Genomic DNA, 27,747 nt, shown 5'->3' with positions numbered 1-27,747 from the left:
CTGGGAGATGGAGGAGGGCAGAGACTGACGGCAGAGCAGGGCTTCCTGAGCGGCGGCCATTGTTGTGCTATCTGAGGGGAGTCGGCTGGTCTTCGACAGGCCCGACAAAGGAGCGCTAAAGAGCGTCCGGAGAGGGGTGACGGGGGTGCGTCCCCCTCGGAGGGGCCTGGGTGACCCCTCTGACCGCTGCCCTCTGGGCCAGGGCTCTGTGTGGCGGTGGCACAGGGCACTCAGGGGCATGGGAAGGGTGTGTGTGTGTGTGTGTGTGTGTGTGTGAAGCTTATCCTGCAAAGCACTGCATAAAGAAACACTGACGCAACATCAGTGTCCACACCAAGCGAGAGCGTGAGATTTTTTTCACCGCTGACAGGCAATCGAGACAATCAGCGCTAACTGGGGTAGTAATTATATTCATGTGTAATAGTACTTCGTTATAAATTATACATATCATTTGTTGTTAAATACAAGTTCATCAATTTTTTCCCCCTAATTACATAGCGATGGCACCACCTTTTAATAAAAAAGACCTTGTACTTACTGTTGGCATTCACTTCAGAGATATTCAAAACACCAGAATACATTGATGATTGAATAAATAAACTCAGCAGTTCAGCCTCTTAACTCTCTTTCCCCTTAGTGTAAAATGCCTTTGCTGTTGGACAGAACAGGAGAGCAAGGAAGAGACCCAGAGACCAATGTTTGCCTGAGACCTTTCTCTGTCGACGTAAAGGATGGTTTCCGACTAGGCGATGAACCCATGGCCCTACTGCAGAAGTCTGTGATGCTGGAGGATGCAGGGTGATGCTGGGGGACACCGGTCCCTCTCACAGTAATGCTTCAGGGTGACTGGGCAGCACTAAGGGTTAGCCACAATCAGCCCAGGCAGGGCTGGGCCACACAGGGCTAGCATTAGCTCAGTAGGCCTAATGTTTTTCACCCATTAACGCTTTGCCCTATATGCTGCGTAGATCTTAGGCACATGGATTGATGGATGGATGGGTTGAACACTTCGTGTTTCTATGAAGGTACTCTCCCATTATCCATCTCTCTCTTCCCCAATCCATTTATTTCTTTCTTTCTTTGTCTTTTATTTCCGTCTCTCTCTCTCCTCTATCTCTCTCTCTCCATCCACCCTCACCCTTTGTCTTGTCCTCTCTCCCTCTCTTTCTCTCTCGTTCCTCGCCTCTGATTGAGAGGAAGACAGTGTTGCCAGTCATTTTTCCAGCCTGCCACCAGTGGGCAGTGGCACAGAGCTGGAGCGGACCTCCTCTCTCCCATCTTCCTCTCCTCATCCTCTCCGGTCGTAAGGTCCGTGTGAACTGCTCCGTGGTGGCTGTGCCAAAAAAGACAGCCCCGGGCCTGTGCTGAACTGAGCTAAGCCTCTTTAATAGAACCTGACCTATTACTTTACCCCTCCCTCCCCCCTCCCACTGCAGATAGCTAGTATGCCCAAAAGAGGAGGAAGATGAGAAAGACGTCTCCCTCCCTTCCAGCTCCGCTCCCAGCCCAGGTGGGGCTGTGGTGCGGGGCCGTATGTGCAGCACCTAACACACTGGAAGAAAATTAACTTAAGTCAGAGCCAACAGCCGAGGAACTCCTCTAGCTAAAGAATCTTATCAGCTCCCTAATAAAAGGCTTCTTCCCGAATAACGTCAACGTGTGGGTCGATGCTCTATATCAATGTGTGTTATGATGCGTGGTACAATGGGTTTTATAGGGCTGTCAGTTATTTGTTTGTCTTGATATTGTTTGACTTGTTTTAATGGACAGCTGTCCGTGTTGTCACTTTGATGGTGATCCTGTACTTAGTTTGGTAATGACCATGTTATTTTTATAGAAGCAAACTGGAAAAACAAATGTATTTAATCACGTTTGTTTCATTTAGCAACTTCTCTGTCGGTCTTAATATTGTGATTCAATACATTCTTACTTCATTTTCTATTTTATAGCTTCCTTAAAAGTCTCTGCTGATTTAAAAACATAATTATTTATTTCATTGAATATATTTAAACTCAAAATATTTGTCTAGCAATTAAGGTGTCGGTGTCAGAGATTTTGCGAAATAGTTATGACCTAAAAACCCAAAATAGATCCTAATAAAGTATGCCCTTAATTAATACTTGCATAAAATCGTTATATAATTGCTGGTGAAAGTACTCCCACTACTGCTGCAATTTGTTCAGATTTGTCTTATTTGAGAGTGTCTGAAAGTTTGATTGGAATAATCCTAAAGGGAGTGGTGGGAGCTTTGGCTAAAGCCGTCGGTCGGAGAGAGTGTGAAAATAAGAATCATTTTATAGTCTGGGGATGTGTGAAAGTGTCATTTTGCTGTTGTCAACACACACCAGGTGCTAATGTGTGGGGCAGGTTTGACATGGACGGGCGGAAGAGGGACACACACATTGTGTTAACACTTATTAAAACGGAGGAGACGTGCTGCAGTGTGTAGACAGTGTGTGTGATGGCGTCTCTGGGAGGAATCAGAGTGAAATTTCCTCACTTACTCCTACACTTGTCTTCAAAAAACCTTTTTGTCAGTTCAGATCTGCCAATTTTTTGTGCGTGTGTGTGTGTATACAGAGGAAGAGTGTGTGTGTGAAGTGCTGCCAAAATGGAAAAGGAATCCCTCCGTTTCCTGCTTTAGTTTGAGAGTGCTTGGGATAATAAACACACTTAATTAAAAATGTCTTCAGAGTTGAAGAAGTCACTAAGGCCTTGTGAAAACTTCCCCTGACCATAATAGTTTCTGCCTGTTTCAATTCCGAACAACTTACAGGACATTTTCTGACTTCCTTATCTTAGTTTTACAGCATAATGCCATTTAGAATTTGTTTGTTCATTTGTATTTTGTTTCTGCTAAACGTTGTATGCCCCTTGTTATCCTCACAAAACTTGAATTGCAGTTACACACACACACTGATCACACACATGTATACAACAGCCCCTAACTCTTGAGATGAGTGATGGAGGGGTCAATTCGTTTTGATAGTAAGTGACACCTGGCCTTTGGACCCAATGTTATTCACTAGCTGAGACTCCTGTCACTGAGTTCTAATCCTGCACCCAATAGTTCTGCTGTTCTGACTCCTACCATACCAAGCCTGTCTGTCTGTCTTGCCATGGCAAGACTGACTGTCTCTCCCCTACCACCCTGGCACAGATGCCTCTCACTATTGGCCATACAATAACTCACTTTGATTATTGTATGGGCATCAACTGCATTCACCTAAACACACACACACAGAGCCAGAGACACAGAAGTGAGTCGGAGGCGGATGCGTGGACTCTCTAACATTTGTTTGTGTTGTCTTCCAGGAAGGCTACGGTGTGATGGTGCTCAACCCCAATGAGAACCACCTGGAGCTGGAGAGGCCGGCCAAGCCTGCGCCCCTGCCCTCCCCCGAGGCCTCGGACGAACCCGCCGAGAAGAGAGAGCGCAAGGACGACCGGGAGAGCAAGAAGAAGAGGGACTTCTACGAGAAGTACCGCAACCCGCAGAAGGAGAGCGAGACCGAGCAGATCCCCATACGGGTGAGCGTGGGAGGGGCGGTGGTGGAGGAGGATAAGAAAGGGATAGACAGCGTCCTAAAAGAAAGGATGGGGGAGGTGGAGAAAGCAGAGGAGGGAGGGCGGGTGAAGAGGGAAAGAGAGGCTCTCTTGTGTGGTCAGGCTGTGTGGAGTGTTAATCACACTCTCTTTCAATTTTATTTTCCTTTCTCTCTCGCTCGCTCGCTCGTCAGAGCAACTCTGTCCCCTCAAACTGTTGACCGCTGGGATTATTGTCTTCCAAACACACACCATATATACACCACCTCATCCCACACACACACTAACACATCGTCCACCTTCCCATTGACTCGTTCCTCATCTCTGATTGATAATGGAATATTTCAGGGATCAAAACAAATACGTCCAGCGTTATAGGAAATGGAACCGGAGGTGCCTCAATTCAGTCCTTCCATCACACCTAACATAACCGGACAACGGTGACGTCGTCCTCAAAGGCTTTGACCTGTTGTCCATCCACACAGACCTTGTTTCTCTTTATGCGGTAGAGCGTTTGTAGGGTGCTCTGTAGAAGGCCAGTAGTTGTTGGTTTTAACGTGACGAGAATGTAAGGGGACGCTATCCTCTTTGTCTCGTCTCGGGTTGATGGCTGTAGCGTCACACCAGTGTGCGTGTACATGTGCGGGCGTGTGTGCATACGTGTCCATAAGTTTTTGTATTTGTGCTGTGCGTTCGTGCACGTTTGCGTGTGAGAGATGTCACTCGGTTGCCTCTGACAGGCCTTGTGGTCTCACTGGGACTGACGGGCTGTGTGTGAGCTGTCAACAGTGCCTCTTTTCTCTCTGCCTGGCTCTCCTGATAGTACCTCTACCACACTCTAATATGGGCTCATTAGCAGTAGCGCTTTAGCTTACTCTGTTAGATCGCAAAAGCGTCTGCTAAATGCCATATATATGATTATATTATCGCCTTAGCGATGGCTTCAAGCCCCCCCATCATCACTGTCTAGCTCACTCTTACATTAGATATGTTTTTTAGTCATCGTCTTTTTTTGGGCGTAAACTTTAAAGAAGTCATCTTCGTGTTCATTGAAATACAACTGAAACAACATTTTTTTGAGTGTGTTTAGATGCGTAATGCGCTAGGGTTCAATATTTTCCTGGTATTTTACAAATGTTCCATCCTAACAATAAATCTCTTTTCTCCCAGGTGACCCAGTATTTCCCGCCAAAAAACGGAAGTGTCATTCAAAAGCATTATAAACCATATAGAGTACCAGTCAAAAGTTCCATTCCAGGGTTTTTATTTATTTTGACTATTTTCTACATTGTAGAATAATAATGAAGACATCAAAACTATGAAATAACACGTATGGAATCATGTAGTAACCACAAACGTGTTTTATATTTGAGATTCTTCAAAGTGGCCACCCTGCCTTGATGACAGCTTTGCACACTCTTGGCATTCTCTCAACCAGCTTCAGTCACCTGGAATGCCTTTCAATTAACAGGTGTGCGGTGTTAAGTTAATTTGTGGAATTTCTTTCCTTCTTAATACGTTTGAGCCAATCAGTTGTGTTGTGACAAGGTAGGGGTGGTATACAGAATATAGCCGTATTTGGTTAAAGTCCATATTATTTCAAGAACAGCTCAAATAAGCAAAGAGAAATGGCAGTCCATCATTATTTTAAGACATGAAGGTCAATCAATCTGGACTTAACGATCAAGCGCTATGATGAAACTGGCTCTCATGAGGACCGCCACAGGAAAGGAAGACCCAGAGTTACCTCTGTTGCAGAGGATAAGTTCATTCGGTAACTGCACTTCTGATTGCAGCCCAAATAAATGCTTCACAGTGTTCAAGTAACAGACACATCTCAATATCAACTGTTCAACTGTTCAGAATCAGGCCTTCATGGTCAAATTTCTGCATAGAAAATGTGCCTCTACTAAAGGACACCAATAAGAAGAAGAGACTTGCTTGGGCCAAGGAGCACAAGCAATGGACATTAGACTGGTGGAAATCTGTCCTTTGGACTGATGAGTCCAAATTTGCGATTTTTGTTTCCAACCGCCTTCTCTTTGTGAGACGCAGAGTAGGTTAACGGATGATCTCTGCATGTGTGGTTCCCACCGTGAAGCATGGAGGAGGTGTGATGGTATGGGGGTGCTTTGCTGGTGACACTGTCAGGGATTTATTTAAAATCATTTAAGCATGATGGGTTTATTGTAGAGCTTTGATCTAAAATTCAAGCCCGATGCTACCTGGGCCCGATGAGCCATAGATTAAATACATTTTATGAGCCCTAAATAAAACATTTAATGATCCCATGATATAGGCTACTGCACATTACACATGACAGAAAAACATAAAAGCCCATAGATGTAGCTAGCTATATGCTCTCTTGTGTAAATAAATGAAACAAGCTCCAGTAGGCTAATCTTTTTGAGTGTGAACTATATTACTGTGGACTGGAATTACGCACATCGTTCAAACCGTGATGAAGCAGGGAGAGAACATGGGATTCTGGTGCAACACATGCAGCCTTCAAAGTTACAAGTATAGGCTAGGAAATTTGATTACTTTTTTTAATACAGTAAATGGGCTTATTTGTATAATTAGTAGGCTGATGCATATATACCTTTTGATAATATTTAGTAGCCTGCCTACCTCTTTCTCTCTCTATTGTTGGTTCATTCCTTCCTCGCTTTCAACAGTCAAATTAAATGAGTTTCGCTGTCCTTATCTTCATCATTCTAATGACATCCTTGAACAATACAGGGCGAGAATTAGATGTTGAAGGCTTTCAATTTTCTTCCCCAAAATTGAATGGTTATGGGTCTGAATAAACAATTGCTATAGCCTACTGCCTTCGCGCGTTCGCTCTTCTTTCAAACTCCCCGTGAGTTCTATTGGCTACTACATTTAACATTCAGCAAACAACAGCTTCAAATATTATGTTGGTATAAGAAATGCTTAAATGATGTTCAGCAAGCTATTCTAGTCTATCTTTTCCTGCATGGGACTCCAAGAGCTAAGGGGTGTTTTTTTTTTTTAAGGAGAGGCCAGCGGAGCACATGTGCGTGGTTATTGTTCAAGAGACAGAGGCTAGAAGTTAGACGCTTGTTATCCATAACCCATCATGAATGAGCTAAATATAAGACTAATACTGCGTTGAATGAATTACCTGAAAGAGGTAGGCTAGGACATCTATATATAGGGCTGTACATCAATCTAGAACAGGATGATCTGTTTTGCATGCAATTTGAAAGAGTGCTCGCACGTGCACTGATTTTAAAGCAACAATAGTAGAGTGAAGCACGGTTTTAGAACTCTGCGGGTGCAAAGTAAAAACTAATGTGACCCCCGAAAGCCAGATGGAGATGGGTAAATTAGACACGCATTTGGTCTTTATATTACTGTAGCACAGACTATGCTGCAGCAAATCTCGGCCTACCTGTCGCAAGAAACAAAGTCTGGGTCTGCATGCATTGTGAACTCAAATCAAATTTTATTAGTCACTTGCGCTGAATACAACCTTACAGTGAAACGCTTACTTACAAGCCCCTAACCAACAATGCAGTTGAAAAAATATATTTATTAAAGTGACTATGCAAGTAACAGACATCTCAATGATGATGACAACAGAGAGTAGCAGGAATGCAAATAGTCTGGGTAGCCATTTGATTAGGTGTTCAGGAGTCTTATGGTTTGGGGGTAGAAGCTGTTTTAGAAGCCTCTTGGACCTAGACTTGTGGACATCCGGTACCGCTTGCTGTGCGGTAGCAGAGAGAACAGTCTATGACTAGAGTGGCTTGGAGTCTTTGACAATTGTTAGAGCCTTCCTATGACACCGCCTGGTTTAGAGGTCCTGGATGGCAGGAAGCTTGGCTGGGCCGTTCACACTACCCTCTGTAGTGCCTTGCGGTCAGAGGCCGAGCATTTGCCATACCAGGCAGTGATGCAACCAGTCCATGCTCTCGATGGTGCAGCTGTAGAAGGTTTTGAGGAACTGAGGACCCATGCCAGATCTTTTGAGTCTCCTGAGGGGAAATAGGTTATGTTGTGCCCTCTTCACGACTGTCTTGGTGTGCTTGGACCATGTTAGTTTGTTGGTGATGTGGACACCAAGGAACTTGAAGCTATCAACCTGCTCCACTGCAGCCCCGTCGAAGAATGGGGTGTGCTCGGTCCTCCTTTTCCTGTAGTCCACAATCATCTCCTTTGTCTTCATCACGTTGAGGGAGAGGTTGTTGTCCTGGCACCACATGGCCAGGACTACAACTGCGCTCCATACCGAGATGGTGTGTTCCCACCCAGAGCGTTGATTATTCATCATGCCATAGAGAAGCCCGATTTAGACTTCACATATCATTTAACAGTTCAATTTCACGTCATGCTGTTCATTTAAATTATTTATTACAATTTACCGGTTTCTCAGTTATTTATCCCAGAAAGGGGAGTGGTTATGTCAGTAAATCTCGGTAACCGGGTTCCCGGCATTCAACCCTAGTATGCACAAACACATGCACAGATACAAGCGCGCGCACACACACACACACACACACACACACACACACACACACACACACATACATTATACACATACATTATAACACAAGGATCAAGGCTCTAAAGTGTCACCTCTGATATTGACCTCTTGGATGTTTTTTTGTGTGTGTTTGAGGGTGTGTATTTGTATTTATTAGTGAAACCCCATTAGCTGTTGCCAAGGCAGCAGCTACTCTTCCTCGGGTCCAAACACATTAAGGCACTTACATCACACAACAACAAAAAGGTACATAATGTAACATTATTTCACCACTACATGTCTACCATACAAAAGTTATAATACCACCATACAACAACATTACAATGTACGTGGGTGTAAAGTGCGTGTGTGCCTCTGTATGCGTGTGTCTCTTCACTGTCCGATTTGTTCCGTAAGGTGTAATTGTATCTGTTTTTTAAATCAGATGTTACTGCTTGCATGAGTTACTTGATGTGGAATAGAGTTCCTTGTAGTCATGGCTCTGTGTAGTACTGTGCGTTTCTCGGAGTCTGTTCTGGACTTGAGGACTATGAAGAGACCCCTTGTGGCATGTCCTGTGGGGTTTGCATGGATGTCTGAGCTGTGTGCTAGTCATTTGAACAGACAGCTCAGTGCTTTCAACATGTCAATACCTCTCAAAAAGACTAGTAGTGATGCAGTCAATCTCTCCTCTAGAGCCAGGAGAGATTGACATGCATGTAATCGATGTTAGCTCTCCATGTACATTTAAGGGCCAGTCCAGCTGCTCTGTTCAGGGACTACTATTTTTGCTTATGTCCCTCTTTGTGACACTTGACCATATGACTGGGCAGTAGTCCAGGTGCAACAAAACTTGTTTTGTTGATAGCAATGTCAAGAAAGCACAGCAGCACTTTTTTACGGACATATCTTCACACATCTTACACACATGTTGCATCAACATGTTTTGACCATGACAGTCCTCAACTTGCTCAATTTCCACATTATTCATTACAAAATGTAGTTGAGGTTTAGGATTTAGTAAATGGTTTGTCCCAAATGCAATGCGTTTAGTTTTTTCAATATTTAGTGCTAGCTTATTACTTGCCCCACATTCTGAAACTGACTGCAGCTCTTTAGGCGTTGCAGTGATTTCACTTGCTGTGGTAGCTGACGTGTATAGTGTTGAGTCATCAGCATACATAGACACACAGTCTTTACTCAGTGCCAGTAGCAAGTCATTTGTAAAGATTGAAAAAAGAAAGGGTCCTAGACAACTTCCCTGGGGAATCCCCGATTCTACCTGGATTATGTTGGAGTTAGACAGGTAACTCTCAATTAGACAGGTAACTCTCAATCCACGATATAGCAGGGAATGTAAAGTCATAACACACAAAGATTATGATCAGTTATGTCAAAAGCTGTACTGAAGCCTATCAAAACAGCTTCTTATGATCAGTTTCTTTCAGCCAAACACCAGTAATTTGTGTAAGTGCAATACTTGTTGAGTGCCCTTCCCTATAAGCATGCTGAAAGTCCGTTGTTAATTTGTTAACTGTGAAATAGCATTGTATCTGGTCAAACACAATTGTTTCCAGAAGTTTACTAAAAGTTGGTAGCAGGCTGTTTGTGCGACTGTGTGTGTGTTACAGAGAGAGAGAGAGGTCAGACTTAGTGAGGAGCAGAAATATAGAGCTGTGTGAGCATATCATCAGAGAGGAGATGAAGGGGAAGAGCCCATATTAATATCTTAATAAATATTTAAACTGGAATATCTCCAAATTCACATAATGAGGAGACTCTCTTTTTTTTCTCTCGCTCTCTCTGAAACCTTTTGCACTTTGTGATGCTAGCAGCGTGAGATCGTTAGTGCAGTCCCACCCAAGGTTTTTCCAGTTCTGCAGGAGGCCATACAATATTTTTCACACTTTGGAATTAGCCTATAGTTGGGTCGTTCCACCAATTCAGTGCCTTTTGAGATGTGTAACTTGGTGCAAAAAAACTTTTGATTTCACCTACTTTTAACATTCTGGCATAAAGAGCACATGTTCATTGTAATAAATAAGATGTTTTCCCACCTCGAGGTTGTAAATAAAATTACTATAGGAAGTGCCTATAACGTGCCAAATAAAGTAACAGGGTTGACGATTTCATCTTAAATCAGCCATAAATCCCCTTTTGACAGGGGAAATGGAAGCATGTGTGCAACTGGGAGGGGCAATTGACTGCAAGCCGGTCTATCTTTGGGTAACAGGGTTGACATGTTATGAGTAGGACCAGCACACCTGCTTTTACACTATGATTTGACAATCAGATGTTCAATGTAAAAAAATGTATGTAGAGTTTCTCCATATTAAAAACGACTTCAGTTCACATAAGTAAAAAAAAATATGTATATGTTTTTACCTTAAAATGAATCACTAATTACATAAACAATAGACTTCAGAAATGACTTTGTCAAAGCAACAAAATAATGAGGGCTTTACAATGATAGTGAAAAGCTCACAACATTTTGGGGTGAAGTGTGTTAAAACTCTTCTATGAAGAATTTGGGAGGGGGGGGGCTTCCTGGGGCATACATACAGTGCATCTACATAAAAATAAATATATATAAATATATATAGGGGAAACACTGTGGATGGCGGCCAACGCGCCGAGACAAGCGCACACTGACAGCAGTGACTGGCTGTTTGCGTGTGTGTGTGTGTGTGTGCCCACATGTATGTGCATATGTGTATGTTGTGTGTGTCTACAAATTCTATATCTATCATTTTAAACCTCAAAATGAAGTAGATCACCCTTATGCAATATACAGGTAACTGCCAAAATAAAGGAAGCAGGTGCTTCCACACAGGTGTGGTTTCTGAGTTAATTAAGCAATCAACATCCCATCATACTTAGGGTCATGTGTAAAAACGCCTAGTTGCCCATTATTTTGGCTACTGTGGCTGGAAGAAGAGGTCTGTGACTTTTAAAGAGGGATCTAAAAGGGGGTTTAAAGGGTTTGTGTGTCTGTCTCTGTCTTCCTGTCTGTCTGTCTGTCTCACCAGATCTCAACCCAACACTTATGGGAGATTCTGGAGCGACGCCTGAGACAGTGTTTTCCATCAACAAAACAATGGAATTTCTCATGGAAGAATGATGTCACATCCCTCCAATAGAGTGCCAGACACTTGTAGAATCTATACCAAGGTGCATGGAAGCTGTTCTGGCTCTTGGTGGCCCAACGCCCTGCTAAGACACTTTATGTTGATGTTGGTCATTTCGTCACGACTTTAAACATGATTGGGTTGATACCGTTCCCCTTTAGGTTTTACTTTGTAAAAGAAGCTGTTACAGGACTGTATTATTTACTGTAACTATAACTACGAATCACGTTTATTGTAAGTAAAAGCGAAGACATGCTGTGTGTTGCAGTAGGCCTTTAGAATGATGCAAAACATATCTTTGACTCTATCCTGCTTGACGAGCGGGAAACAAACGATGCACAGCTGGCCCGATACTACACTTTCAAATGCTTTATTTTACTAGGCAAGTCAGTTAAGAACACATTCTTATTTACAGTGACGGCCTACCCTGGTCAAACCCGGATGACGCTGGGCCTGAACTATACCGAAACTAATTTCACACATAACAAGAGTTAGCCTATAGACCAGATGAAATAATCAACCAGATGAGCATATTCTTTAGTTTCTACTACACTTGTACTACACTTCTACTACAAATGACTCTCATAATTCAAGAGGTGTCATTTTTTTCCCCCAAAGATATCCGCGCTGTGTCCGCGTTCAGCACGTGACCACTCGTGCAGCAGCATTGCTCTGGTTACTAAGCAAAAACGAGTAACATAATAGAATGTAAATATGCTATTCTGTGGTCAGTGGATGTATGGCCGGTAGAAACCAGATAAAGGAGCGTGTGACTTCAGTGAACTGAATGATGATGAGGAGGAGGGTGAAGAGGGTGATTGAATTGTATTGATCTGAGTGATGAAGGTGAAGAGGACGATTGAATTTAGAACAATAGTGGACTGATGATGAAGACGTGTGGACGGTCTAATTATTTTATTATGAAAGCCTGGGGATTGTATGTTATCTCCCCTCTGAGAGTCAAGCCAGACACTGAGTACCGCATGCAACGTTCACAATGGCAAGCCAAACCAATCGAATGGACGCACTGGCAGCATTGAAAATGCTGCAGAATTTAGATGAGTTGGAGTCGGGCGGAGGATTGGATGTTGAGCTTTGAGATCGACGATGCCGATGAAGAGTCCTCATCTGATTATGATGTTAACTTTGAGCCTCCGATGCCTGAGCCTCGCCGAAGAAAAACCAGAACAGAGCCAACTGAGGCGGTGAAACAGGAGTCTGAGAGGTTTGGGTAGAAAAGAGAGATGAGAGCGCAACAGGAAGGTGGCCTTCCCAGAATATAAGAGAAGGCCCTACACCTCATGCGTTCAGACAAATTGCTTGTGCACTCAACAGTTTATTTTGTTTATGAGACATGCTGATGTTGCAGCATATCAGACATGTGGAAATAGAAAAGGAAAACTTCTGTTTTTCAGTTTTCGTTAGCTGCTGATGTCGAAAAATCAAGTACTTGCTTAAGCGGGAGCTGCCCCCCCTCTGCGCAAAACAACATACCAGTGGAGCTGTCCTCCACATCAGTGATGGGGAGTGGTAAAGCAACACTCACGGTGTTGGGGGGGGGGGGGGGGGGAAGACACAATGTCAAGTTGGCAGGTGCACACGAAACAAGGCCCATGAAAGTGCAACCGATTTGTTTGTGGGGGGCTTGCTCACAGAAAGTCACGAAGCTGTGTGCTGACTGTGGACCTGAAGCATAAAGAGAAGACTAGATTGATTCATGCTAGGCATGGGTATAAGGGCACAACACCGTGTCCGATACAATGACTGTTTTTTTAATATCTTATCAAGAATATATTTCCACAAATATTTCTTTATACAATTGTTCATGCGTTGGTGCTTTTGTTTAGGAATGCAGCAAATAATTTCACCGGTGCACCTGGCTGGTTAATATTGTTATTATTGTATTTTTCGTTTCTACTTTGTCAAAAGGAGCTGTAACTGGACTTTGTTAATTACTTACTCTATTACTACTCAAGTCTACAAATCGAATGGATCACGCTGTGATGTTGTTATTGTCTGTTAAACAAAACAGATCCTTGACTCAATCTCAACAAATAACTCTTGTTCATTTTTGTACACTTCTACCGATGTCTTCATGCAACGAGTCCTTTGACTATAGTTTCTGCACTCTTTATCAAGTGTTGGCGCTTCTGTTCGTGCACCCTTCGTGTTGATGTGCATCTGATGCTGAAGGAGACACCCGGCAGCGTTCTCTAGCGGGTAGTGTTAAGGAGATCCCCAGGAACTAAACTTTACTCTCTCTCTCTGGGTGTGGGTGTGTGTGCGTAGGGCTGTGATGATTCTGTGTTTTTCTTCTTCACCCCTCTTAGTCAGGCTGGGTGGGGGATCAAATCAAGCCTCTTTAGCAGGGGTTTTTCATCTATTCTATTGGCATTGGGGTACCCCCTCTGCCCCTCTTCTAACCCCCACTGTGGAGCGGGACCACCTGCGCAAAGCCACACAGTCCCATACATACACACACACGCATACACAGTGGGGTGCCCCACACACACACACACACACACACACACACACACACAGTGGGGTCCTACACACACACACACACACACACAGTGGGTTCCTACACACACACACACGCACACACACACACACACACACACATATACACACACACACAGCCAGCCTCCAGATAGAGTTGAGTTGATTAATACGCTTCCTTACACACATTAATAAGCCCTTAACTGCTTTTAGGATTCTTACTTTTTAGCCCCTGGTTCATAGTGTGTAACCTCTCAACCTTGGCTAATCTCTCCTCTCTTAGAGATCACAGTCCATTGGCCCATGTTTAGTGATGTCGGCCGAATGACAGAGAGGATGGGGGAGGGATGGCGGGAGACGAGGAAAGGGGGTTGCTCCTAGCACTTTGCCATATAGAAGTTTGGGAGTTCACTTTACTCTGAATTTTAGCACTAATCCAGTTACCTATTTTCTGTCAGCCAAGCGGAGGAATAGCAGGAACAAAACCCACATTCATGGCTTAAGAAGCTTCCAAAGATTTCACTCAAGGCTGACTGGCTCGGATTAGGCCAGCAGCTTCTGGAAAAAGAGCAAGGGGACAAAAAACAGAGTGGAGCCTTTCTTTAAGCGCCACTTATTCTTGTAAATGACTGGAATACTTTCCCCCCCCCCCCCCCCCCCCCCTTTTCCCCCCCTTCTCCGTCGTCTCGCTTTTTCTCGCGTCTCGTATTGTTGCATTTTTTTTTTAAACGTTCATAGAGAGAGATGGAAAGAGAGGGAGAGGCCCTCATGTGTTTCTTTTCTTTCCCCCATCCTTTATTCATCTCTCGAGTGCCATCTCTTGAAGTGTAAGATCCTTATGATTGCGAAGTGAAAGCTTTTGAGTCAAACATTTGAGTCCACCCCCACCCCCCCATTTCTCTTTTAAGCGTTCGCTGGGACAATAACTCTCCAGCAACAATGGCACTCCATTTCGGCAATGTTTTCACATTTTGTCTTTTCTGTTTTTATACAGTTATGTACTTACACACATCTGTCAAATTCCGTGAGGGCTACTGGAATCGCAGCACAGTGCACACCATACATAACACACTGTGTTTGTGTACTGTATCGCTTGGCTAGAAAAAGCGGATGGTTCCTTGTATTTACGTTACTGCAGAAAGCATTGAGTGTAGAATCACTTTTAGATGGGTTTTCTCAACGGTTTCACTGAAGGTCACTGAAGGAAACAGAACCTGCTACGTTGGGAATTGCGTTGTGGGGTTGCTTTTTGTTCCAGATGGTGAATGTGTGCCACGGGGGGCGGGCATAGACAGGTTTTGCAGGCGTGCACAATGTGTGTGTAAGAGTGAGCACCATCCATTATTTAGACCTGGTTTCTCCATGGTTTCTTGGTGTTTCTCTAGTCCTCCAGGGGCAGTGGGATTCGTGTCCAGGGCCTTGTTTAGGAGATGTACGGTTTCCCAGTGCCTGCCTGCTACATCATGCCCTGAGGATTCCGACACACTTACCCACTCTCACTTGTGTGTTTCACACACAAACACACAAACACGGGCGGATATGTATTCCAGCTTGGTTCCAAAGGCTAGCGCCGTGAAGCCACGCTCCGTGTCACCTTCACCCCCACCGACTCTCACTTTGTGCCGGGGCAATTATGCTGTTGTGCCTTATTTGAACTTTGACCCCTGCTCGAGCCAGGATGTGATGCTCAGCATATCCAAGGACAGGGAGGGGCTCTGGGAGCAACATCATTAGCCTCTCAACTCTGCGCACTTGGCCATCGTAAAGGTCAATGACCAGGATCTGTGGCAATTCACCTGCAGCAGAGCGTGTGTGTGTGTACGTGGGAGAGAGCCATGTACTGTAGCACCTCTTAGATCACTGCTCCCAATCTTCCAGTCAGGTCAACCATCAAACACATCCATCTCTCTTCCCCTCGTCCCTCACCCTCCACCATATCCTAACTGCAGCCTCTGGTCAAGCTCGAACAAACGCTGGCATGTCTGCCTGCCCGCACTCCTTTACCTGATGTCAATTAATGGCTTGAAGTAATTTCGTCTGACAATCCCTGTTCCCAGCGAGAGGCTATAGCAGACATGTCACTGAGATGACCTTTGCGCCCATGTGCAGCCAAGAGCAGTTTTTTTCTCTTCTTAAGAATTTGACGAACCAGGAAACTTCCTTTGTACTTTGATAATGAGTTATCGATTTGAAACAATGCCCTGGCAAATATTGTCTGATTAGCTTGACTCCAGCAAGGTCACAGTGCTATAGAGTCTCAATGCGATCATCTTTTGGGTATTTGAGCACGTGCTCACACTCACACGCACACACACTGTCCGTGCATCTCTGTCTCTCACTCAGTCTAACACACATTATCCCTTCTTTTTTCTTTCTTTTCTCTCTTTCTCTCTCTCTGGCAACTTGACTTTCCATTGGCACTACCAGCTAATTACCCACAATGTTACAGTAATCCCCCCCCCCCATCTCTGCCACAAATTTTCTCCATATCGTCTCCTCAGCCTGCAGACCGTTGTGTCTTCGTACGATTCCCAGCCAACTTTGTCTGGAAGGAAAGCGTCTGAAGGGGAAGAGCGCTCGAGAGAACACCTGACGAGTCCTTGTCCAAGACGTTGATTAGAATTCAATTGCAAACGGGGAGTTTGAGTGAAGGTCCACATCCTAATAGCGGCGATGTTAATACCAGGCTATGTAATTACCTGCGCCCGCCGCTTGTTTAATATTTAATAATTAGCCCAAATGAAAATTATTCACTTACCCGCTGTAAGGGACATGTTAAATATTCAAATGAGCGGGCTTCAGGTGTGTTTACACACACACACGCACGCGCGTACGCACACACACACACACACACACACACACACACACACACACACACACACACACACACACACAGAGAGAGAGAGATTGAATGAGAGCGATTGAATGAGAGCGAGAGGTGTACATGACCTGTGGCTTGGCATTTGGAAATCACTGACCTAACTTCTATTGCTCTCTGTCTCTCTTACCCCCCAGCATCCCTCTCACTCTCTTTATCTATCACTCTCAAGTGCTTTTTAGACAGACAGCGGAATATCGCACATAATTTTTTAGAACTAACCCAAGATTGACAACAGCCTGTCGTTTCCAATGGGAGCAAATTAATCATAGTGGGCAGAACAAGCAAGGAGGATGGCAGAACCAAGCACGATCGAGCAAGATCCTATTGCGTGTTCTAGCATGTATTTGGATTTTTCCGTTAGGGAACGCCTACTCTGTGAAGTGCACGTGGGCAATAAATCAAATCAACCTTGCACTCCTTCTAAACAACACCATCTTTTGAAACTTTGGCAAAGGGGAAAGTCTAGAAAACTTAGTCCTCTCTGTTCGTAACAGATTTTAGCTTTGGGAACAGAAAACTGTATTGAGATCAAAAACATTTAATTTAATTTGCAGAATATCGGCCAAAATTCATCTTCTACCACTGCCGGCCACTGGGCTTCACCTCATCACCATATTTAGTGTTGAGTGGAAATGCTAACCGGATGCCTCATTTATTCCCCCAGTTGAAACATCTGGCTCAGTGTTCTATCTGTGGTGACAGCCCACAGTCTATGTGACAGCCGACTGGTGACCATAGCAACGTAATTAACAAACATTATTGACGTGCGAAAAAAATAATTCATTTTAAACGTGACTGTAAACTGATTGTGTTAGCCAGCTATCTAGCTAGAGTGGGCAAGTTAGCTGATCCTGCTGTTGGACGTACGTGCTAACATATCACCATGCAGGCTACATATTCTACTGGTCAACAACGACGGCACCACTAGGAAAAATAGAGTGGAATAGTATTTTCTCTGCCTTGGCTGTGCGGCATCCACAGGCGTGAGCACCGTTGGTTGCTCTGTCTGGATATAATTCCGCCCCCCCCGTCTGCCGGGTGCTGTCTGTCAGGGCCCTTACTCTTGTCAGTGTTGCTGTTGTTTGAGCACCTATAAGTCTTTGTTGCCCAGTGTTTTTCTGACTGTATGAGGGCTATGGCTCTCTTCTTCTGACTACTAGAAAGCTCAAATGGCACCCTATTCCTTATGCAGTGCACTACTTTTGACCAGGGCCCATAGGGAACCATTTTGGATTCAGTCTTAGTTTCTGTAGAGTCCTCTTCCAAGCTTCCCTGAGGTCTTTAGCTTTCACTCTGTTCGTCAGGAGGGACTCCGGCAAAGGGAGAGATGGGGGGGTAGGGGAAGCCTGTAGTGGTTGTTTGTCGGAGTGTGTTGATGCTGTTAGATTCATTGTTTCCTGTGTTGATGGGCTGGGCCGTTTGTCTTGGCGTTGGTGCTGTTATTGTGGCCGTAGCAGGGTGCTCTCCTCTCCCTGCCTCTCATTACTGTCCTGTAAACAGAGAGCAGGAACTAGGGAAAGAAAACACACAGGGAGTTTCTGGAGGACTGTGGGAGTGTGTGGGCCTCAGTGGTACGAGGGGTAGGATGGGTGGAGAATGGAAAGCACTGTTAGACTCTGTAGTGCTTTCTCACAACACAGAGCAAAACTAGCAAGCTGGGCAAAGTCAGATTCTGACCTGTCGAGGGCGTTGGTCAATAGACACTTTAGTGTGTATGTGCGTGCACTCTCGTGCTTGTGTGCAAGCGTACAGTGCCTTCAGAAAGTATTCACACCCCTTGACTTTTTCCACATTTTGTTGTGTTACAAAGTGGGATTAAAATTGGTTGAATTGTAGTTTTTTGTCAATGATCTACACAAAGTGGAATAATTAGTTAAGTTAATAATTAGATAAGTATTCACACCCCTAAGTCAATACAAGTTACTCTCACCTTTGACAGCGATTACAGCAGTGAGTCTTTCTGGTTAAGTCTCTAAGAGCTTTGCACACCTGGAATGTACAATATTTGCCCATTATTCTTTAAAAAATGTGTCAAGCTCTGCTGTCAAGTTGGTTGTTGATCATTGCTAGACAGCCATTTTCAAGTCTTGCCTTAGATTTTCAAGCCAATTTAAGTAACAACTGTAACTACGCCACTCAGGAACATTCAATGTCGTCTTGGTAAGCAACTCCAGTGTATATTTGGCGTTGTGCTTTAGGTTATTGTCCTGCTGAAATGTGAATTCATCTTCCAGTGTCTGGTGGAAAACAGACTCAACCAGGTATTTCTCTAGGATTTTGCCTGTGCTTATCTCTATTCCGTTTATTTTTATTTAAAAAACAAGAAGCTCCCTAGTACTTTCCGATGACAAGCATACCCATAACATGATGTAGCCACCACCATTCTTGAAAATATGAAGAGTGGTCCTGTGTTGTGTTGGATTTGCACCAAACATAACGCATTTTATTCAGGACAAAAAGTGAATTTCTTTGACACATTTTTTGCAGTATTACTTTTAGTGCCTTAGTGCAAACAGGATGCATGTTTTGGAATGTTTTTTTCTGCTTATGCTTCCTCCTTTTCTCTCTGTCATGTTGTTAGTATTGTGGAGTAATTACAATGTTGTTGATCCATCCTCAGTTTTCTCCAATCATAGCCATTAAACTCTGTTTAACTGTTTTAAAACCACCATTGACCTCATGGTGAAATCCCTGAGCGTTTCCTTCTCCAGCATCTGATTTAGGAAGGGCACCTGTATCTTTGTAGTGACTGGGTGTATTGACCATCCACAATTTAAAATTAATAACTGCACCATGCTCAAAGGTATATTCAATGTTTGCTTTAAAAAAAAAACATCTACCAATAGGTTCCCTTTGTGAAACATAGGAACAACCTCCCTGCTCTTTGTGGTTGAATCTGTGTTTGAAATTCACTGGTTGATTTAGGGACCTTACAGATAATTGTATGTGTGGGGTACAAAGATGGGGTAGTCATTTAAAAATCATGTTAAACACTATTATTGAACACAGAGTGAGTCCATGCAACTTATTATGACTTGTTAAGCACACTTTTACTCCTGAGCTTATTTGTATTTATTTTTTATTCTGATAAAACATATATTCGACAATATACATAACAATACTCAAACAGAAAGACAAACACGCACGATACAACACATTTGGACAATACAGTCATCAGCAATGCCATGGTGTACCTAATACAAAAATAAATTTGTAGCAAAACATTTTTAGCTTACGTTCTATGGCATATGGAGCATTTTACCCGTATAATAACATATATTTGCTTGAATTAATAGAATTTAATAGTTCTCGACTTTGTCAAAGAAATATGCCTGAAGAGTTTCCCAACAACCCCCTTGCTTAGCATCTCCCTCTTTCTTTGATGCTGTTGAGTCTTGTGATTTCTAATAGAAATTGTACTTTCAAGCATGATTTGGACATGGATGTTAGACAGGTGGAAATCCGTCCTTTGGTCTGACGAGTCCAAATGTGCGATTTTTGGTTCCAACCGCCGTGCCTTTGTGAGACGAAAGAGTAGGTGAACGGATGATCTCTTCATGTGTGGTTCCCACCGTGAAGCATGGAGGAGGAGGTGTGATGGTGTGGTGGTGCTTTTCTGCTGACACTGTCGTGATTTATTTCGAATTCAAGACACACTTAACCAGCATGGATACCACAGCATTCTGCAGCGATACGCCATCCCAACTGGTTTGCGCTTAGTGGGGTTGTCATTTGTTTTTCAACAGGACAATGATCCAACACACCTCCAGGCTGTGTAAGGTCTATTTGATCAAGAAGGAGAGTGATCTATCAGATTTCCTGGCTTCCAGAAACCCAACCTCAACCCAATTGAGATGGTTTGGGAGGAGTTGGACCGCAGAGTGAAGGAAAAGCAACCAACAAGTGCTCAGCGTATGTGGGAACTCCTTAAAGACTTTTGAAAAAGCATTCCAAGTGAAGCTGGTTGAGAAAATGCCAAGAGTGTGCAAAGCTGTCATCATTGCAAAGGGTGGCTGCTTTGAAGAATCTAAAATATATTTTGATCTGTTTAAGACTTTTTTGGTTATTACATGATTCCATATGTGTTATTTCATAGTTTTGATGTCTTCACTATTATTCTACAATGTAGAAATTAGTTTTAAAAAATAAAGAAAAACCCTTGAATGAGTAAGTGTGTCCAAACTTTTGACTGGTACTATATCTTATAGTCACATGGATGTTATAATTCATCTGATTACCAGTAAGAATAAAACCACTTTTTTTTTGTTGTTTAAGCCATGATTAAAGAAAATACAACTTCCCCAATCACTCTTCCATTTTGCATCATCTTAATCTGTAGAGTATCTGGGCTCTGGGCTCCAGAGTGGCGCAGCGGTCAAAGGCACTGCATCTCCATGCAAGAGGCGTCACTACAGTACCTGGTTCTAATCCAGGCAATATCACATCCGGCCGTGATTGGGAGTCCAATAGGGCGGCGCACAATTGGCCCAGCGTCGCCGGGTTTGCCGGAGTAGGCCGGCATTGTAAATAGGAATTTGTTCTTAACTGACTGAGTTAAATAAAGGTTCTATAAAAATAAATTAGAGTGAGTCTCTTGTAAGCAAATTATATCATACTTTTATCTTTTAGCCTCTCTACATTTACAGTTTTAGCTAGCAATGGCTAATCCTGATATACTCATCTAATATTTGTGAAGTTCAATTGAAAAGCCAACTTCGTGTACCGACTTCTAATTCCACTATAGTTCATCATAGCCAGTTTAATGCAAAATATGTCCATCTTATTTTCTTGAATAATACAGGTAAATGTGAAGGGCCTTACGATGAATTTACACAATGTAACAGAACATAGAACAAAAAACATTAACCTACATTTAAACATCGACTGCTATGTGCAGCGGGTAGGTTTGTCCGTATTAACATCCTATTTTAATGTCTCCTTTGTGCACAAAGCAAAAGGTACAACAACTAACAGAGCAGTGTTGATTTCAGAATGAAGTATTTTCGTCAGTTTAGTAGCCCTGGGCTCGTCCTACTGCAGAGAAGGGATGTGAGGGTTCAGGGAGGTGCTATGCCTGGGAATAGCCAAGGAGTTATGTCCTTCTTCCTGTACAAATTCCTATCAATATACAGTTTGACAACAATGAGTCTTACCCTACAGCCCTTCTGTCAGTGCTCCTTGAAGACGGGAAACAGCTTTTGCCATCGCGCAAAGATCTCTAGAGGGTACTGTTTGTTCATCCCAAACGGCTTCCCAGCCAGATGCCGTCCGTGGCTCAGAACCAGCTCCTTCTGCTTCTAATGTTCGAACCTGGCCACGATTGGACGGGGGCCAGTGGGTCGTCCTCCCTAGCTCCCTCCTGACATTGGCTTGGATCTCACCCGGTGGACCAGATGGAAAGAGATGCTCTGCAACCGTGTCGTTGTCCAGTTGTAGTTCATTAACCAGGAATGTTTTCAGTGTGTCCTCCACATTTTCTTCTGGCTTTTCAGCTATTCCACTCAAGATTGTCTCTCGTCGATCGAGTAGTTAGGTGCAGGATTTTCTCCTACATTTGGAAGTTTTCAGTAGTGATGACTTCCACAATTGTTTGTACACCTTTCACAGTTTTCTTCAATACATCAGAGTCCTTTTGTGTATTTCTCCAATAAAATGCTTGTGAAATACAGTTTTTTCCCCCCAACTCTTTCAGATCTTCTATGAGGTTTTCAACAAGGTGAGGTGTCCAACAACACAAGCTTGTTTAGTTTTGCGTCAACAGAAGCAAGTAGTTCTTGGTTAGGTGACGTAGTTCTTGGTTAGGTGAAGTAGTTCTTGGTTAGGTGACGTAGTTCTTGGTTAGCGCCGTCAAGTGACCATATAGGTCGCTGAGCCCTTTTCCCTCAATTTTTCTCTGGATTCCAACTTGAGTTCAAACGCCCGTATCGTGGAGGCATGTGTGGTATCCAGTGTTGCTTTGAGTTAGAGGCATGTTTGTTGTTTGTGGCTACTATTGATATTAAGCATCTAGTTTAGAAGTTTTAAAAAAGCACGCTTTTGTTACAAACCTACCAGACCACTTCACAGCCGAGCGTGCTTAGTCGTGCTGCTCAAAGCATGAGCAGCTGAACTTATTTAGGCTTGAACTTATTTAGGTGTGCCATAACAAAAGGGTTGAATACGTATTAGCCCAGGACATTTCAGCTTTTCATCTTCTTATAACTTGTCAAGCTTTCTAAAAACATAATTCCACTTTGACATTATGTGGTATTGTGTCTAGGTCAGTGACACAAAATCTGAATTGAATACATTTAGAATTCAGGCTGTAACACAACAAAATGTGGGGAACAATCAAGGGGTGTGAGAACTTTCTGAAGGCACTGTAGACTTATTATCCATAATCACCTGCTTACTGCCCCTCATTGCGTGCTACCTCCCTGAGTGTTATCTCACAAACCTTTCACTGTCATGCAGTACAGTGTGTGGAGCTCTCGGCGGTGCGTGCGTTTGTATTAATTAGCTGGATACCGTGCGAGCTGTCTGTTTCCCGACTGGTTAGGGTAGGACTACGTTTGAGTGACACTAAACACAAGGCAAACTGTGTGTCTGGGTTTTCAAGACTAGTGTTCCTCACTGATTACTGCCACCAGCACAGAGCAGAGAGAGAGAGGAGCTGTCAACCTGCCCAGCTAGCTAGCGCTGAGACAATCACTCAACACCACATCTCTCTGCCTCTCCTCCTCTCTTCCGCTATCCACTTCATCACTCCTTTTACCCCTTTCTACTTCCCTTTTTACCACTGTAGGGTAAGACTCATTGTTGTCAAACTGTATATTGATAGGAATTTGTACAGGAAGAAGGACATAACTCCTTGGCTATTCCCAGGCATAGCACCTCCCTGAACCCTCACATCCCTTCTCTGCAGTAGGACGAGCCCAGGGCTACTAAACTGACGAAAATACTTCATTCTGAAATCAACACTGCTCTGTTAGTTGTTGTACCTTTTGCTTTGTGCACAAAGGAGACATTAAAATAGGATGTTAATACGGACAAACCTACCCGCTGCACACAGCAGTCGATGTTTAAATGTAGGTTAATGTTTTTTGTTCTATGTTCTGTTACATTGTGTAAATTCATCGTAAGGCCCTTCACATTTACCTGTATTATTCAAGAAAATAAGATGGACATATTTTGCATTAAACTGGCTATGATGAACTATAGTGGAATTAGAAGTCGGTACACGAAGTTGGCTTTTCAATTGAAATTCAATTCAATTCATATCAGGATTAGCCATTGCTAGCTAAAACTGTAATGGCAAAAAACTGTAAACGTAAAGAGGCTAGCTAAATGATAAAAGTATGATATAATTTGCTTACAAGAGACTCACTCCTATTTTTTTTTTTTTTAACCTTTATTTAACTAGGCAAGTCAGTTAAGAACAAATTATTTACAATGACGGCCTAGGAACAATGGGTTAACTACCTTGTTCAGGGGCAGAATGACATTTTTTAAAAACTTTTTACCTCGGGGAGTCGATCTAGCCAACCTTTCGGTTACTGGCCCAACGCTCTAACCACTAGGCTACCTACCGCCCCAAATCCATAGTGTGTTTATAGTTCTTCAGTCCTGGAGTGTTTAATTGGTATGGTAACAGTTGGACAGCTCACTGGAAGCCTGAGAGGGTCCTCATATTGTACATTCTAGAGGGACTCTATGTACTGTTGGCTACCGTCAACAGTGCCACAATCAATCCGCACACGTACGCACACTCCAAAACGCCAGTGACAGTCATCACTTGAAGATGCTGGCAACAGGTGATCAGTGGGGAATCTGTACGACCTGGCACACACACATCGGACGACCTGGGGGGAAATGGAAAATAAGTGAAATAAAAAATATAAACTAAACGGGCAGGCGTGTGACAGGAAGCGAGTCTCTGAGGGCGGCCCGCTTCGCAGGAGCTAATTAACCCCGGAAAATAATTACATCAATATGCAAATGAGTGTTTAGATAATGCAACGTGCTATCGGGCCAGATAGTCAATCAGGGGAGGTGGGTGGGCGTTTGGAGCCGTGCGGCGCAATGGGGCCAGGTGTCGGGGCTCTGCGCTCGGGCGATAAGGGGAGACGCTACCTGGTTGCCATGACGACCACACCGCTGCGGTCACAGCGCTGCCATGCCGATGCTCGAGCTCCAAACGAGCCAAATAGAATGTGAAGCAGGCGGAAACTGGACCTCCCAGAGCACTCCTTCATACGCATCACAGCGCCTAACCATTTAAAGACCCTGGTGCTTTTGTCTATCTGTTTTGCTCCATTCTCCGACTCTGCTATTGACACAGAATATTAAGACCAATAACACATGGTTTAGACACGAGGGATATTCAGAAGGTATGTGTGTAAGTCCACGCGACCAGCCAACAAGCCTCCGTAGGGAGGGTCAGGTGAAGAGAGGGAGAACAGGTGGTGAAGTTGGAGGGTGGGAGGAAGTGATTATGAAACAGAGCCCTGTAGATGAAGGGTGACACAGAGAAGGAGAGGAGGGCTTCAAAGGACTTTGATGTCACAGGCCTTCAGGCAGCCAACTCTGCCCCCCCCCCTCCACCCGCAGTTGATCAGGGCGGGGCAGGGCGCAGCATTACCCGCTGTTGCATCACCCTCCGTAGAGTCTCTCTCTGAACCCAGCCGCCCTCCCTCCCCATCTCATTATGCCAGCAAACATAAACAAGCTGATGGGTTCATTTACTGTACCTCCACACACACACGCGCGCACACACACTTACGTGCACACACAGTCGCCCAGCAAAATAACAACAGCCTAACAACAACTAGATTGAAAAGTGTACTTTTGCCTGTTTTTAATATTCAAAGCTTGGGTGTGAGTGGGTGTAAGCTGTGTCATCAGTGAAATAACACAGCATCGTTCCCTGATATCTATGAAACAGCCATTGCCTTGGATAAACCACTAGATCTCTCAGTCACAGCATAGCATCCAACAATCTCCCCAGACATTTAGTCTAAGTGGGCATGAAGCTTTGTTACTTTTTACCCCTGTGAGTAAACACCATGCAGGCAGCTTAACCAGACTGTTTTTGCTCTGAAATGGCTTTGGAGTGGCTTCACCGATTGACAGAAAGGGTATTTATTTGGGAATCGATTATCTAGCCTGCTGAGGGTGGATGGAGAATGGCACAAACAATTGCACTTAGTGATGCTCCATTAAAATACAACCCACGTGGGTGTACTTTATAGTCAGACAAATCCATGGTGTGTACTGTGTGTGGGTGTAGGTGTGTGTGCGTCCTCTCTGTTGTTCTCTCCCCTGACCTTCCCCTGTGTTTGCCCATTACGCCTTTATTGCCGTATAGATGCTCCATCGATCCAGGCACAAATTAAGATTTAAACGTTACGTCACGCGACCTATCGAGTTTTACATTTAGGGCATTTGCAATATGCAAGACTTATTGATCCAGCGAGCAGTCTGCGTTTATAAAACACACCCTCTGCCATCAGCAGTGCTTTTTCATTTTTATTTCTGGAGGCCTGCATGCCAACTGTGACAGAACTTTCTCTCCCCGAGTTTCACTCTCACCTTTTTCCTCTTTTTACGTCTCTCAGAGTTAGTTCACTTTTTTTAACTCGGATCTTTCTCCCGCTTGTTTTCACTGTCTATGACACACTGGCACGGTCTTTCTCAACCCTTCTTCAATCTCTCTCGCTGACGCCGTTCTAACTCTCTGCGATGTGTTTTTTTTTGTTGTGTCTTTTCTTCTTGTTTTTGGGGGATGTGACGTGAAGTTCTGTCCTTGTGTTCCAGGAAAACGGCTCCCCCGAGGAACACGTGCTCTACGTGTGGGACCACTTTGTGTCCAAAGCCGCCGCCAGGAACGTCTTTGTCGTGGCGCACAGCTACGGAGGCCTGTCGTTGGTGGAGCTGGTGAGTGGTTGCTTTCTTTCCTCTGCCCCCCCCCCCCCCCATCCCCCCTCAGCATACTACCTCTGGGACAGTCAGCCAGTGTGGTAGCGTGTGAAATGCGGTGGGATGATTAAAAATAAATAACGTTTAGTTTCTTTGAGAAAGTGCTGCTTCTATAAACAAGCCAGTTCATCCCTGTCCTAGGGCTCAATCCACTTCCTCTCCTCCGCACAACAAGACGTAGGGAGAAAATGGAGAGAGAACTAGAAGAAAAACAAGGTTTCTATTAAACCACGCTGCGGAGCATGCAAAACTGCAAGTCGTAGAAGATGAGAGAGATGGGGGGGGGGGGGGGGTCTCTGCATCTGTGTGTCTTTCTAGTGTTGAGTCTATAATTAAGTCTAGCCTATATTGTTATAGTGTTGAGCTTATATGTACCTCTCAGTGTTGGTCTCTCAGTGTTTATTATTGGCAGCCTGAACGCCGGGCTCTAGGCTAGGTGCTAGACTCACAGGGCTCTCTCTCCTTCTGTCTCTCTCTGCAGTGCTCAGATAGCTAGACTGGGCTAGGTGCTAGACTCACAAGGTTCTCTTTCCTTCTGTCCCTCTCTGCAGTGCTCAGATAGCTAGGCTAGGTGCTAGACTCACAGGGCTCTCTCTCCTTCTGTCTCTCTCTCTGCAGTGCTCAGATAGCTAGGCCAGGTGCTAGGCTCACAGGGCTCTCTCTCCTTCTGTCTCTATCTGCAGTGCTCAGATAGCTAGGCTAGGCTAGGTGCTAGGCTCACAGGGCTCTCTCTCCTTCTGTCTCTCTCTGCAGTGCTTAGAAAGCTAGGCTAGGTGCTCGGCTCACAGGGCTCTCTCTCCTTCTGTCTCTCTCTGCAGTGCTCAGGTAGCTAGGCCAGGTGCTAGACTCACAGGGCTCTATTTCCTTCTGTCCCTCTCTGCAGTGCTCAGATAGCTAGGCTAGGTGCTAGACTCACAGGGCTTTCTCTCCTTCTGTCTCTCTCTCTGCAGTGCTCAGATAGCTAGGCTAGGTGCTAGACTCACAGGGCTCTCTCTCCTTCTGTCTATAGCTAGGCTAGGCTAGGTGCTAGACTCACAAGGCTCTCTTTCCTTCTGTCCCTCTCTGCAGTGCTCAGATAGCTAGGCTAGGTGCTAGACTCACAGGGCTTTCTCTCCTTCTGTCTCTCTCTCTGCAGTGCTCAGATAGCTAGGCTAGGTGCTAGACTCACAGGGCTCTCTCTCCTTCTGTCTCTCTCTGCAGTGCTTAGAAAGCTAGGCTAGGTGCTCGGCTCACAGGGCTTTCTC

The 27,747-nt window shown here is 44.3% G+C and overlaps 1 protein-coding gene across 5 annotated transcripts in view; it reads left to right on the top strand.

Annotated features, from left to right (window-relative positions):
• Positions 1-27,747, top strand: part of LOC139389407 (ARB2 cotranscriptional regulator A) — a 248,599-nt gene that overhangs the window by 67,301 nt on the left and 153,551 nt on the right. For all 5 annotated transcript variants that reach the window (XM_071136144.1, XM_071136145.1, XM_071136146.1 and 2 more), the window contains exons 7-8: positions 3,316-3,531; positions 26,342-26,461. In XM_071136144.1, coding sequence (XP_070992245.1) covers positions 3,316-3,531; positions 26,342-26,461 — 336 coding nt within the window. The remainder of the gene's footprint in view (positions 1-3,315; positions 3,532-26,341; positions 26,462-27,747) is intronic.

Source organism: Oncorhynchus clarkii, chromosome 30, assembly GCF_045791955.1.
Source record: "Oncorhynchus clarkii lewisi isolate Uvic-CL-2024 chromosome 30, UVic_Ocla_1.0, whole genome shotgun sequence".
NCBI lineage: Eukaryota > Metazoa > Chordata > Actinopteri > Salmoniformes > Salmonidae > Oncorhynchus > Oncorhynchus clarkii.
The sequence above is the reverse complement of the archived record's forward strand: the minus strand, read 5'-3'. Positions and strand labels throughout refer to the sequence as shown.